The 14,761-nt window shown below is 42.4% G+C and overlaps 2 protein-coding genes across 9 annotated transcripts in view; one reads left to right on the top strand and one right to left on the bottom strand.

Moving 5' to 3' along the window:
- The window catches only part of RASGEF1A (RasGEF domain family member 1A), a 30,671-nt gene extending 27,330 nt beyond the window's left edge, over positions 1 to 3,341 (top strand). For both annotated transcript variants that reach the window (XM_028098615.2, XM_028098614.2), the window contains 6 exons: positions 107 to 209; positions 297 to 376; positions 1,119 to 1,310; positions 2,183 to 2,306; positions 2,775 to 2,847; positions 3,151 to 3,341. In XM_028098615.2, coding sequence (XP_027954416.1) covers positions 107 to 209; positions 297 to 376; positions 1,119 to 1,310; positions 2,183 to 2,306; positions 2,775 to 2,847; positions 3,151 to 3,175 — 597 coding nt within the window. In that variant the 3' untranslated portion in view covers positions 3,176 to 3,341. The remainder of the gene's footprint in view (positions 1 to 106; positions 210 to 296; positions 377 to 1,118; positions 1,311 to 2,182; positions 2,307 to 2,774; positions 2,848 to 3,150) is intronic.
- Positions 130 to 14,761, bottom strand: part of CSGALNACT2 (chondroitin sulfate N-acetylgalactosaminyltransferase 2) — a 57,415-nt gene continuing 42,783 nt past the window's right edge. For 4 of the 7 annotated variants that reach the window (XM_088020066.1, XM_088020069.1, XM_028098617.2 and 1 more), the window contains 6 exons: positions 10,595 to 14,735; positions 6,994 to 7,083; positions 6,101 to 6,239; positions 4,399 to 4,547; positions 3,145 to 3,293; positions 130 to 2,244 (listed from right to left, as the gene is read on the bottom strand). In XM_088020066.1, the coding sequence (XP_087876192.1) occupies positions 14,443 to 14,735 (293 nt within the window). In that variant the 3' untranslated portion in view covers positions 130 to 2,244; positions 3,145 to 3,293; positions 4,399 to 4,547; ... (1 more) ...; positions 6,994 to 7,083; positions 10,595 to 14,442. The remainder of the gene's footprint in view (positions 2,245 to 3,144; positions 3,294 to 4,398; positions 4,548 to 6,100; positions 6,240 to 6,993; positions 7,084 to 10,594; positions 14,736 to 14,761) is intronic. The other 3 variants (XM_088020068.1, XM_088020067.1, XM_028098616.2) reach the window with 3 other exon arrangements.

Below are 14,761 nucleotides of genomic sequence, written 5' to 3'. Positions count from 1 at the left end.
GCTCAGGGCCCAGAGTAGCTCCTGTCCAGGCTGTCCTGCAGGGACAGGTGGTGGAGGGGATGCTCCTGTGGTGGGCTCACCCTGAGGCTGTCTGGCTGCTCTCAAGGTGGTGAAGAAGAAGCACCGGACCCGCATGCTAGAGTTCTTTATTGATGTGGCCCGGGAGTGCTTCAACATCGGGAATTTCAACTCCATGATGGCCATCATCTGTGAGTGTCCAGGCCCCAGGGGCTTCCTGTCCAGCTTCTGCATGGCTTGCCTACCCCTGCCCTGACCCTACCTGCTGTTCCCTGCAGCTGGCATGAACCTCAGTCCTGTGGCGAGGCTGAAGAAAACGTGGTCCAAAGTCAAGACGGCCAAGTTTGACGTCTTGGAGGTAGGCACCTCAGCCTTGTCCTACATTGGCCTGAGGAGGGATGGGCCTCCCATCGTGCTCTGCCCCCTTGCTCAGAACCCACTGCACACAGTGCCATCTGGTATAGGGCACGTTGAGCTGGCCTGGCTGCTCTAGGTGGGTAGCTGAAGCCCTCTTCAGCCTTTGGAACTTTAGTCAGAACTGGCATTGCCTAAAGCAAGTTCTGGAGAGTGCTTAGGAAACAGTTTGACAAAAGTGGGCCTGTGAGCCCTGTGCTGGGTGATGCTGACTAAGCCAACCGGCCTTTTCCTGGCTTGAATTCTTGTGGTCCTGGATCATCTGGGTGGCCCAGGAGTGGACAGGCAGGTTCACTTGCAGCCTTCCCCGATGTATTTGATCCCAGAATCCACTTTCTGCAAAGGTCTCATGGAGCCTGTCAGGTTTGGGAGGTGTTGGTCCAAGTAGAGGGGCAAGGAAGGTTTTGAAAGGAAAAAGGTGAGACCCAGGCTCAGCAGGGCAGGGGAAGGGTGTGTGTGTGAGCTGTGAGACTTCTCTTTAACTCTCCTGATGATGCTTGGACCCAAACCCTGTACTGAGCCAGGTGCTCACTCCTAGAAAGGAGGCCTCTTCTGAGGACAGTCCAGGGCTGCCCAGTGGGGAAGGGCCTTCCCCCATCACTGTTTCCACTCTGCAAAGGGGCATTCTGAGCAAGTCACAGGTGCAGGGAGAACACTGCCCACCGAGTCCTCCTCTCTGCCCACAGCACCACATGGACCCATCCAGCAACTTCTGCAACTACCGCACCGCCCTGCAGGGGGCCACACAAAGGTCCCAGATGGCCAACAGCAGCCGAGAGAAGATTGTTATCCCTGTATTCAACCTTTTCGTTAAGGACATTTACTTCTTGCACAAAATCCATACCAACCACCTGCCCAATGGGCATGTTAACTTCAAGGTGAGCTCAGCCCCCTTGTGGTCTGAGGGGAAGGGGGCCAGACTGTCCCCATCCAAGGCAGAACAGACCCTCAGCCTTATCCTAGGGCAGGCAGAATCTGTCTGTGCCACTAGAGCTACAAGGCAGTGGCCCTGTTACAGAAAGCCTTTAGGACTGAAAGCTCCAGGGTGGGTTACGTGTGCTGTTTGTGAAGTATAAGGGTGGCCTCAATCCTTCTGGGTGGATGATCTGGTTATAGGGCTTGGAGCCACAGGAAATTTATATTTACCCAGGACCCTGGTCCCAACACTGACCCTAATAGGGAGACAGAGAAGGGGCTACTCCTGGGGCCTTGGGAATGAGGAAAGCATTAGGCAAGAAGGGACCTGAGCGGGGAGGAGGAGGCAGCAGATTTCCAGATGGAAGCTAAGGGTAGCAGGCAAAGGGTAGAAAGTAGGACAAAAGTGATTGGGGAGGTGTAGAGGAAGTGGGGTTGTCCAGTGTTTACCTCACACAAGTAAGGGGTAGGAAGGAGTTAGGGACCCTTACACAGGCCCCGAACAGAGATCATGGCATGTTCTGCTGGGTGTGGCTGGCATACCTGCCTCAGCCTGGAATCCCAGACGGGGCCTTCTTGGGTCTTGCCTAGGGGAGGCACAGACCCTGCTGCGGCCTGATGGCCTAGGCAGAGGGCAGGACAGAGTGGTCTTAGGGACACTTACTGGCTCTGATGTTGCATCAGGTGCTGCCGTGGCCAAAGTCAGCTGAGTAGGGTCACTGTCCCATCTTGCTGGGATGCAGAATGAAATTAGAACCTATATCCCTTGCCCTAACCAAGGATTTCAAGCTTAAGGTGACAAATGAACAGCCAGTTGGTCTTCTGTTATCTTCAGAAATTTTGGGAGATCTCCAGACAGATCCATGAGTTCATGACATGGACTCAGGTAGAGTGTCCCTTCGAGAAGGAAAAGAAGATTCAGAATTACCTGCTCACGGCACCCATCTACAGCGAGGAAGGTAAGGCCCAGCTCTCCATGGCAGCACACCCACCTCCCTACACCATACATGTCACCCTGACTCCCCCACATCCAGGGTCTCTGCCCTCAGGGCATTGCCCTGGGAGGCAGGCCTGATCACTGTCCCCATGCTACACAGGGGAAGCTCAGCCCCCAGGGGTGAGTACATGAGGGTGGGCTATGGGTAGATGACAGGATGAGCACGAGAGATGGGGCTCTGGGAGGGAGCCAGAACAGGGTTGGGTTCGTGCTGTAGAACCAGGAAATTTCTCAGTCCCTAAGCGGGAAGCTGGGAGCTCTAGACCTCATGGGCCCTGGAACCTCAGGCAACAGAGACCTGTGGAAAAGCTCAGACCAGAGGTCACTGTCTTTGCCCGGGCCCAGCTGCTCCCCTAGAAAGGAAGGGATAACTGGTGTGGTAGGCAGACTGTACGAGGACATGGGTTCTGAGGGGCTTTTCATCTCTCAGCTCTCTTCATCGCCTCCTTTGAAAGTGAAGGTCCTGAAAACCACATGGAAAAAGATAGCTGGAAGACTCTCAGGTAAGAAAACCCCAGGGATAGGCCTGTGAGCTCTGAGACCAGTCCCATGCCTGGGCCTAAAGGAAGGGAGAGGACTGGGGAGCATGATGGATCTGCCCTTCTGAAAGGCAGCCAGGGGTAACTCCACACAGGCTGCCAGTTAGTGGGAGGCTGAGGACTTGGGTCTGAGTGTCCCTGACCCTTCCCCTGATGGCTGGTTCTTAGAATCCAGGTCCCCCCAAATAGCGTGGCCTGCCCTCTGCCTGCTCAGGGAAAGGGCCTGCCAACCACCTCACCATTTCCTTGTGCCCTGCCTACCTCTAGGACCACTCTCCTTAACAGAGCCTGAAGGCACGGATGCAGCCTGCCGACGCTGGATGAAGCACACACATGCACTGAGTTTTAATCTTGATTGATAAGGGTTGAGATGAGGAGGCCTCACTGGTTGGGGTCCATTTTGTATATAACTTTTATGAAAAAAAAAAATTATTTCATGCATCAACCTTTGGCACTTAACAAAGTTTTTTTTTTTTTTTTTTTTTTGGTTGTTTATTTTAAATAACAGGGCAGGGCCCTGCTTCGGGGAGGGGTGGGGAAAGAGTATCATGGGAGATGGCATCCATGATAACATCTTATTCTAATGAAATGTAGATTTTTATTTTCTACTTTTGATTATTAACATCTTATGAAAAAATATTAAAAAAAAAAAAACCCAACCAAAACCAATGTGAGCCCTGCCTGCTTGGACGCCCTTCTAGCCAGTGTCTCTGATGTCGGGGTTAGTGCCTTAGAGAGTACTGGAGGGCCGGTCTCCCACTCCGTTCTTTTAGCCCTCAGGCAGCCAGTGCCGCCGGGGAAATGCCAGGAAAGCTCTGCCCTGGGCCACAAGGCACCTGCCCTCAAAGCCTAGGCCAGAGAGGTTCCAGTAAGAAGGGCTTGGCTGGCCAGGGGGCCTCATTTGCATACTTCTAGAAGCAAACCTTGAGTACAGGCTTTCCAACGTTTACATTTTCATTTTCCTTTATCAGGGATTTAGGGGATTGGGAAAGGGCAGGGGGATACCGGGCAGCATATTTTCTGTTGGACTATGTCTGGCAAATTGTTCAACTACATTTTAGGAAAAGAGAAAATCTAAAATAATATAGGGGGAAGGTGATGGAATTGTCTGTTTTCCAGGCTGTAACAGGTACACTGAGCTGTAATGAGCATACGAGGATGGGGACATTTAACGCAGTTCTTCAAACTCCACTACAAAGTGAAAAGAAGCAACTCACAAATTGGTATTCTAGTGGACAGCCTCCTCTGTTCCTCTAGGTTGGGGGGCTCCCCTAAGGGAATCTGAAACAGAAAATTAGCCAGACCAGACTGCTGGAGCCCACTCACATAAAACTGCCCAGCATTTGGAGGTATTTTTCACACCCAAACTTGAGGAGTACACTCCCATTTTCTGTCTTTCTGGCTGTGGGATGGCAAGTCCTGGTCCCTCAAAAGCCAGAGGTGGGCCATCGCTCTGACTCTCTCTCCCTCACAGTGGGGCTTTCATTCTGCACAAGCAGATTTGGAGTTACGCACCCTTGTTGCTCTCTGCACGCCTGGCTTCCTCCCACAGGAGCCTGCAGTTAGTTGCTAATTCCCAAAGCTCCTAGGAGAGCCTGGAGATGTGGAGGTGAGGCCTCAGGAAGGGGTGGCTCCAGGATCCACTGCTGACGGTGCCCTCAGCCCTGGGTGGAGCAAGAATATTTACACTGTATTGTCACAGTGTTTTCGCACTTTTCAGACATTCTAGATAGTACATATTGTATCTTGATAGGACATATTGCTTTGTTTATGTATTTGAGACAAAGAAAGGCTAAAAACTTGAGAATATATATTTGGAATACAATGTTAGAACACTTTCCGTCTTGCGTTAAGGAGCTTTCATGTCAGTGTGCATTTCACTGGATCATCAGTTCTAGTACCTACGGGATACAGTATCTATGTTTGCTACTTTATTTTCCCAATTTGATACACACCCTATGATGTTTTGGTATTTTGAGATGAACTCTGAGTACAAAGCTGTACCATAATGCAGGATGTCAGTTGTTGGTGTTACTGGACCTACTTGCATCAATAAAAGAACATGTTGCTCCCCTTGCCTGCCTGCTCTCTGTGCGTAGCTGGCGAGGCCTGATGGCTTGGCTGCTGGCAGGAGGTGTGGGGATGTCTAGGTCCTCCACGGCCTTTCAAATGAGCAAGGAACTCTCATCTACACAACACATTCTGACAAACGGTTTTTCAAATAAATAATGCAAAACAAGACAAAGTGTACAAGAGGCATGTTCTAGTCTGCTTTCCTCAAACTAAGATCCAAAAGTGTATCACAAGTTGATTGTATCACATGGCCCTGTAAGTTGGGGAAACCTAACCTAAATAAGATTGTAAAGGCTCCTTTACTGCAGGACTGATCAGAACCGTCAGTGTCCATGGGCACTGTGGGTCTCTCCTGGGGCAGGGGAAGTTGGGGACACCTCCTGACATCTTTCTGCAGAACAGTTTGTAGAATGCAGTTCTAGATGGTGCTCTTTCATTGTGATGAGTCACATTCAAGAACAATAAAGGGATTTGTTGAAAGGCACACATGAGTTTGTGGAATCGAAGGAAAAGAACTGAGACACTAGAATGGAAGGCAAACTCCTACCTGTTCCTCTCCAGCCTGTTCCACTACCACTCTGTCAACAACGCTCAGGCTGCATGAGATCTACTCTACAGCTCAACGACCCTCACCCTGCTCCCTTAGAGCTAACTCAGTGCATTTTTAAATGCCCATTGGACCAGCACTGCCCAACTGAAAACTTTCTGTGCTGGAGTGCTCTGTATCTGTCTGCCCTGCTGCTATTTACATATAGGTACTGAGCACTCAAATGTGGCCAACGCAACTTGGGAATGGAGTTTCTAATTTTATTTAGGTTTAAATAGCTAGTGGCCACTGTATTAGACAGAAGGCTAGGCCGGTGGAGCTTTGTCACCTGCTGCCCTTCCAGTGGCTTGTGGAGTGGGTGGCACACAATAGGTGCTTAGGTGTTTGTGGAGCAAATGAGACATCTGTGAGGAGGCCTAAGTGAGTTTTGGGTAAATGACAACATTTTTTAGGTCTTTATAATTCAATGGAATTCTTAATTTCCTGGTAAAGTTATTTTTGGAAGTTTCTACCTAGCTCAGCTGAAGAAGGAGCAGCCCATCATTTGGTGTGGGCCTCGGCCATGGAGCTGGGGCTGGGAGTGGGTGCTGAGCTCACCTGGCTAGCTGTGGTGCTCTCCTTCACCCACGGGGTAGTCCCTCCAAGGCAGTGCTTCTCAAGTTGTGGCTCTTGGACAGCGGTGTCAGCAGCGTTGGAAACTTGCTCAAACTGTTCTCAGGTCCGCACTGCAGGCTCGCTGAAGGGGAAACATGGGGGTGGGGAGTCTAGCACGTTTGGGAAGCTCTCCTGCCAACCCTCACAGACCGCTGCCCCAGGTACAGCCAGTTCTCCCAGGTGCAGTCTGCTTCACAGGCACACTGAACCTCCAGCTCCACTGGGCACCTCCTCTAATACACTGTGCTCCCGTCCGCATGCACGTTCTTCCAGAATCTCCTTACAGCTTCCCTGGTGAATGGTGCTCCATGTTCCTCTGGGCCCTACCTGTTCTCTCTCAACACATCACTGGCATCTGTCTCACCCATTACTCTTGGCTTTCTGTGTAGGAGCCACTAGCCAGCGACTAGCATGGTGTGCAGCTCCTACCACCACCATATGATGACTGAATGCTACCTGTCACTTCACACAGACATTTCAGGAACAAAAATCTATGTTACAGTATCAGCTGTGACAGGAAATAAGCTAAGGATCTCTCCTAAGGCCATAGAGACTTCCGTGACAAAACTAAGATTATTTGTGAAATATATACCCACTACACCTGTACATAAAGTATATGTCATGTTCCCCAGGGAGGCAAGACAAGAGAAGCATAAGAGCAAGGAATCAGAAGTTAAACTGTTTGGATTTGAGTCCTAGTTTCCTGTTCCTAGCTGGGTATCCTGGGAAAAGTTGCTTATTCTTTAAAGCCTCCATTTTCTCATGATTAAGAGGAAATTATAATACTTTCTGACTCATGGGGTTGTTGTAATGATACTTGGCCGAAAGTGCAGTACCTGGTTCATCAGAAGCAGTGTTAGCTGGGTACTAGCAGTGGCACCCCTGATGAAACCGAACCCCACTTCTCTTGCAGAAAGCAGAATCTCCTGGAAAAAGTGAAACAAAGAATTATAACTGATCTTCTCGAAGGAACAACTGAAGTCCTGGTCAATACAAATATATTCTAACATTACTAAAGTCACTTAAGTGTTAAATTTAATCAGTATATAAACATATATGGGAAAAAATTCCCTCAAATTTGGGATTCAAAACTACTTTCTAAATGAAAAACCTACTACCCACATATAGGCTAGTAACTTTAGATCATACCAACGCAATTTCTATTTTTATTCCCAAAAAGGAAGTCATGATACTGTGAGGAGGGTGAAGGGCTGCCATCCCTCCTCCACCAAATATCTATTATAACATACCTTAAACTCGGTATGGATCTTCAGCAACAATGTTGAGGAAATAGTGTTGTCAAGAATATAAGAAAATTGGGCACCTGGCTGGCTCAGCTGGTGGAGCATGTGACTCTTGGTCTTTGAATTTTGAGTTTGAGCCCCACCGTGGGCATAGAGATTATTTAAAAAATAAAATCTTAGGGAAAAAAAAGAATATAAGAAAGTTGTGCACCTATTTCTGGCAGCATTAGACTAAGTATTTGCCTGCTGAAATCAGCTGCTAAAGTTACACAAAATGTAAATATCCAAGCAAAAACCCAGAGAGGTAAAGAAAACTCTGAAGCCAGCTTTTGTCCTGAGGGCAAGGATTATGAGCTTCCATTTTCAAGTCCACATGGGGATAGAGAAAAAAGTGCAGGGCCTGTTCAAGAAGAGGGGTCAAATAGGAGGCCCCAGCCCATAAAGCTGACATCCCAAAGAACCACCCCTCACCATAACAGTGAACTTGAAATTTGCAGCAAACATCACTCTGGTCAAAAAAACGTTAAGCTGAAAATCTAGTTTAACATGGCTCTGAACTACGGGTACCATCCCTAAGTTAGCCAGCAGAAGCAAACATTCTGAGATTCTAGTTTAAAAAGTCTCTCCTTAGCTGTCTTTTTAATCCACGTGTTGGGATTTTTAAAATTCATTTTCATTTCTTGAAGAACCAAATAGAGGTTCTTCCTCAAATTCGTTTGGTTGTAATTCTGAAGAAATTATCAGAATGTAACACAGAGAGAAAAGACTGGAAACTATGAAATGGGTTAAGAAACATAAAGGGCATGGTGGACACAACAACAGGTCTGACATGTTATCAGAGCTTTTGAAAGAAAGAGCGAATGATAGAGACAATCAAAATATAATAGCTGAAAATCTTTCAGAATTGATAAAAGATAATTCAAGGAACCCAAAGAATCTCAAGCAGGACCAGAAAAAAAAAAACAAAAAAAAAACAACCCAGCACACAGACATATCATAGTGACACAGAACAGAAAGAGGAGATCCTGAAGGCAATCAGGGAAAAAGGTTGATTACTTTCAAAGGAGTATCAACTGTTAAGCTGATAGCTTACTTTACAAGGGAAGTAATTGAAGCCTGAAGACAGTAGAATCTAAACATCAAAGTGCTAAAAAAAAGAAAAAATTCCCAACCTAGAATTCTATACCCTTCAAAAAATATTTTTTAAATGAGATAAAGATATTTACAAACCAAATGGAGTTTGCTATCAGCAGACCTTCATTAAAAGAAATTCTAAAGGTTGAATCATATACTATATACAAAAATTATTTCTAGATGCATCATAGATCTAAGGACGAAAGGCTCAACAAAGATGAGAAAGGGAAGTTATAGGCAATCTTACTCAATAAAGTGTCTAAAAGAAAATATGAAAATTTCTTCTTTACTTTGGACAAAGTTTTGTCAAAGTTACTTTAGACAAAGGTTTCTTAAACTGGGATACCAAAATCACTAGCCATATAAGAAAATAAAATGGACATTATTAAAATTAAGAGTTTTGTTTATTAACACATCCATTAAGAGAATGAATAGTCCCCTGACTAGGAGAAGATATTTGCAATACATAAATCTGACAAAAGACTCACATCCAGAATACTGAAGTAACTCCTACCAGTCAAATTTAAAAAAGGCAATTAAGGGGTACCTGGGTGGCTCAGTCAGTTAAGTGTCTGCCTTCGGCTCAGATCATGATCCCAGGGTCCTGGGATCGAGCCCCCATCAGGCTCTCTGCTCAGCAGGGAGCCTGTTTCTCCCTCTCCCTGCCGCTCTGCCTGCTTGTGCTCACTCTCAAATAAATAAATAAAATCTTGAAAAAAAGGTAATTTAAAAAAGGCAAAATTACTAGGCATTTCACAAAAGAAGATACTCAAATGGCCAATAATTATATGAAAAGATATCATTTCCTTAGTGATAAACTAATAAAACCAAAATGAGATAACTGTACACACTCAACAGGATTAAAAAGTCTAAATTGAAAACACTGAAAATACTGTGTTGGGACAATGTGACAAAACTGGATCCCTCATATGTGGCTGGTAGGAATCAGTTATTTGAAAGGACTGAAAAAACTGGCCAGTCTCTGACAAGGTTAATCAAGGAAAAGCAAAAGGCACAAATAAACAATACCAGGAATGAAAGAAAGGCTATTACTATAGATCCTGTACATATTACAGACATAATAAGAGGATATTGTAAACAACTTTGTGTATTTCATCTAAATTTTCAAATTTATTACTATAAATTCCTAGAAGATTGCCACCTTACCTAAAATAACTCAATCAAAAATGACTTTCCAAAAAAAGATTTAAAATGATGAAACCAGAGAGGGAGACAAACCATAAAATACTCTTAATCTCAGGAAACAAACTGAGTGTTGCTGGAGTGGAGGGGGGTGGGAGGGATGGGGTGGCTGGGTGATGGACATTGCCCAATGCTGGGCTCGATCTCATGACCCTGAGATCATGACCTGAGCCGAAACCAAGAGTCAGACGCTTACCAACTGTGAAAGCCAGGCGCCCCAAAACTGACTTTAAAAGAAACAGAAAATCTGAATAGTTCTACAATCATTAAATAAATTGAACCAGTGATCAGAAATCTTCCCATATAGAAAACTTCATGGTCAGGTGGCTTTCAGGTAGTTCTGCCAAATACTTAAGAAGTAATTTGTCTTACAAAACTTCTTTAGAACAGAGTAAGAAAGAACACCTGTAACTTAACTTTACAGGCTAGCATAACCTTAATAAAAAAAAGCCCAACAAGCATGAGAAGGGGCATTCTTACTCATGAACACAGATGAAAAACACCTGAAATATATATACATATACACACCGACCCACACGAATATATATAGATATGCAAATGAAGTGTGTGTGCGCGCATATGCCCAAACACCTCGAATCCAGCAATGTATAATAAGGATAATACATCATGAAACATTGGAGTTTACCATATGAATGCAAGGGTACTTCAGAAAACTAACTCAATTTAACATATCAAAGATGGAAAAAAATAATATGATCATCTCAACAGATACAGGAAAAGTATTTGATAAATGCTCTCAAGCATGATAAAAACTCACCAGGTAGTAATATCAAATAACCCTGTTAACTTGATAAAGGGTATTTATAAAAACACCTCCAGCAAATATCATACTTACTGATGAAACACTGAGAGTGTTCCCCTTGAAATCAGAAACATGGGCAGGAAGTCCACTATTATCACTTCCAGTCAACACTGCACAATAAATCCCAATAAGCACAGTAAGACAAGAAAAAGATATAAAATTTGAAAAGAAACAAAATTTTCACTAATATGATTGCATAACAGAAAAAATACAAAAGAAACTAGAAATACATTACTAGAATTAAGCATTTTGGCAAGGTTGCTGAACACAAAAGCAATTGGACTTCTAAATACCAGCAACAGACAATATAAAAAAATAAAAGTTACAATGGCATATAAAATGCAAAGTATCTGGGAAAAAATCTATAAAATAATAAATGTAAAACCACTGTGTGGAAAAGCATAAAATTTAATTGAAAGACAATAAAGACCTAAATAGACATGTCATGTTCAAGGATTAGAAGACTCTATCATAGATGTAAATTTTCCCCAAAGTTATCTTATAGATTCGATGAGATTCCAATCAAATTCATGAAAGTTTTGTGAAACTTAACTAGCTTATTCAAAAATTTATGTCAAAGTACCAGGGCTACAAAGAACCATAACAATCTTTAAGAATAAGGCAAGTGGACTAGCTCTCAGAGATACTGACTTGTACAAAGTTATAGTAATTTAGACCATGATGTAATGGTATGGTGATGGACAGAAAGCCTGATTGAACAGATGAGAGCCCAGAACCAGACCTGTGCATTTGGACATCTGATGGGTGAGAGTGGTTCTGCAGGTAAAATATGGACTATGTTGTAAGGTGATGATGGAAAAAAGTATAATGCAATCCTTACCTCATGTCATACACAAAAAGTTCTTCCAGTTGGGTTAAAGACCTAACTAGGAAAAGCAAAGCTATATATGAGGTATTCAGAAGACAATATAGAACAATAGCTTTATCTTTCCTTAATATGAGATCATAAGTCAATAATAAAAAGTAGAATACATAAAAGAAAAAAATCAGTCACATTAGAGTTAATGTTTGTTAATGAAAAAGTACCATCAAGAATGGGAAAAGACAAGCCACATCCTGGGAAAAGATACTTAACCAACAAAAATTGGTATCCAGAATATGTGAAGAATTCCTAAGAACTGATAATAATGGGCAAGAGGACTGAAATGCAAACTGTAACTACAATTCATGCCTAAGGTCTATTAGATTAGCAAGAATTAATAAACCTGACAAAATTAAGTGTTGCCAAGGATGCAAAATGAACCTCTCATAGTGCTGGAGATGGTCCACTTTGGAAAGGAAGCTGAACATACACACAATCGATCTCCCAGCATCATTACTCTTAGAGAAATTCTTGTACACTTACAAGAGACATGTAAAGCAGTATTCATGACAATACTGCTTCTGATAGCAAAAGTAAACAACAAAAAACTATGAACACCACAAATATCTATAAAAAAAGAATTACTGAATATTCAGTATATTCATACAGTGGAATACTAGTCAGTAAAAAAAATGAATTTTGAGACTAACATGAATGAACATCAAAAATATAATACTGAATGAAGTTAGAAAATATATAATGAAATAATGTGTATATAAATTCAGAAACAGGCAAAACAGTCTTTTGAGTAGAGGTACACACACAGTTGGGAAAACTAAGAAAAACAAATGAAAAACTATCACAGAAATCAGAATGGTTACTATTATGGAGAGTGAGGGTGTGTGATCAGGAAGGGGCATGCAAAGGCCTTTCACTGATAATGTTATCTTAATCTTGATAGCTGGTGCACTTAATCTGCATAGCTGTTTGCTTTATTCTTTTTTTTTTTTTAAAGATTTTATTTATTTTTTAACAGAGAGAGAGACAGCGAGAGAGGAAACACAAGCAGGGACAGTGGGAGAGGGAGAAGCAGGCTTCCCACCGAGCAGGGAGCCCGATGTGGGACTCGATCCCAGGATCCTGGGATCATGACCTGAGCCAAAGGCAGACACTTAATGACTGAGCCACCCAGGCGCCCTGCTTTATTATTCTTTAAAGTACACAATTACATGTTATATACTTTTTTGTATTTATGGTATTTTGCAACAGAAATTAATTTATCACATTTTCATTTAACTTTTGGTAATAAAATACTTTATTGGTACCGTTTAATGTCAAAAACACAGTATATACTGTTTCCATTGCTTAGCTTCCATCTTTAAATTAAAAGCTCATTAAGGTAAAGTCATTTGATTCTGTCAAAAAACAAGCTGCAACTTACCTTTGCAAATAATTAGGTTCTCTCACTTTAAATACCTAAACTCACTGGTCTTCATAATAAATAACTGTATATAAAAGGAGATATTGGCCTGAATAATTCTGCAGAGACTATTTTACACATCTTAAAAAAGCCTAAATGCTACCCAACTTAAAACTTGTAAGAATAATTCATTAAGAGTTACTGTAAAATGAATTCATGTAGCACCAAGAAATTTGGGACTTATATTTCAGATGATATGATCTACTGAGTAAAAAGAGTGATTTTTCTTCTGTCAATTTTCAGGGGTTTATATACAAACAGAAAGGATACAATATAGGTCCTTTTTAAAAGCCAAAGGTTCAAAATCTGTGCATGCCTTTCACCATATCTCCAATTTCTGGATCTAGCAATGGACCTACTAAGATCCATGTGTGATAAACAACATAGTACAGTCCTATCTGAATATAACTTCTTATTCATCTTGTCTCATTAACATAATTTATACCTCAATTAAAATTTTATTCTATCTGCAAACAATATATTTCTTTAAAATATTTTGCAATTCAGATTTCTATTCAGACCACCTCTCATCCACCTCTTTTCTCAAATCAGTGTAATTTTATGGTATACCTTATTAAATTGTTTTTTCTCCCTTCAGTGAAACTCTGTCAACTCAAAGTATCACAGTATTACAAACACAGATGTAGCATATATTAACATATTAGAAAAAAAGGATTAATAAATACATATGGATCCATGCTAAATAAGACAATGCAAAGCAAAAAACACGAAACACCATGCTATGTTGATCTATTCTGAATCACTATAAGGAGGCCCCGACAGCACCCTGGCTCATGTAAACTGATGTTCCCAGATATCACTAGTGCCCTGTACTCCAACATAATTAAATTTTCTATTAAAGACATTTCCATGTTTATTTGCTTAAAACAATCTACAGAAACTTTGACTACTAATTCTGATAACAGTAACAAAACATTATAGTTTTAATCAAGTCATAGATTCTAAGCTAAGTATTTTCTACTATCATCCATTTATTTAAAAACACATTCAGGGAGCTAAGCAACATTCAGTTTAAAGGGGTTTTTATTTCTGATTTCTTTTGATTGTGAACTTCAGATGTGTTAGTCATCCTCTGCTTCAGTGAAAAAGAATTCTTCAAGCAACTGACTAAAGATCTTAATTTAAAAGCAGGATGACTCAGTGGTCAGCAGGTGAAGAACCCATATCTACACACTGCATCCATAACCCTTTCCTCTCTGCAGCAACTGGATGCTCCTGACCTACCATGAGCAGAACACATTCCATCCTCAACCCAGATGCAACCAGGGCACATTAGAACATGGGTGCAGGGTAGAAACTAAAAACTACTTTTGGGGCAAATACCAGATTTCGATTTGTCAGTGATTCCATAGTACGGTATTCCCACAAAACAGGCTTTGCATTGAAACACTTGATTTTTCTTCTCATATCAAGTTAAACTGCTGAAGTAAAACAATGTCAGAAAGAACACAAAAGATAAGCATGTCTTCTCTGAAAGAGGCACTGCATCTGGAATTGGAATTAAGGCTAAATAAATAGTGCTGGTTTGTGGTTCAGACTAATGTGCCAATGATTACGTTAACCAACAGCTTCGCTATTTGTCCTGTATGCCTGTTTGTGAAGATGCGTCTCTATCTCCTCCCTGAAGACCAGCATTCCCAGGTGCGAGTGAGAGGCCTCGTTCATGGCTTTGGACTGGATGCACATACGGTACTGCTCAGGAGTCAACTCATCAGCACAGCGTTTCTCGTGCCAGAGGTGGAAAAGACCAGGAACTGGAGTCCGAATCACAATCAGGTCACCATGTAAGTATTTTCGATAAAGATGAACATCTTCTCCACCCCAACCTTTTACTTCCATGTCAAATCCACCTGCAGGATGAAAATTGACACTATAG

This window comes from Eumetopias jubatus, unplaced genomic scaffold, assembly GCF_037043125.1.
Source record: "Eumetopias jubatus isolate StellerSeaLion01/CBP00866 unplaced genomic scaffold, mEumJub1_p1.0 scaffold_17, whole genome shotgun sequence".
NCBI lineage: Eukaryota > Metazoa > Chordata > Mammalia > Carnivora > Otariidae > Eumetopias > Eumetopias jubatus.
Note: the sequence above shows the minus strand (reverse complement) of the source record. Positions and strands in the feature narration are given on the sequence as shown.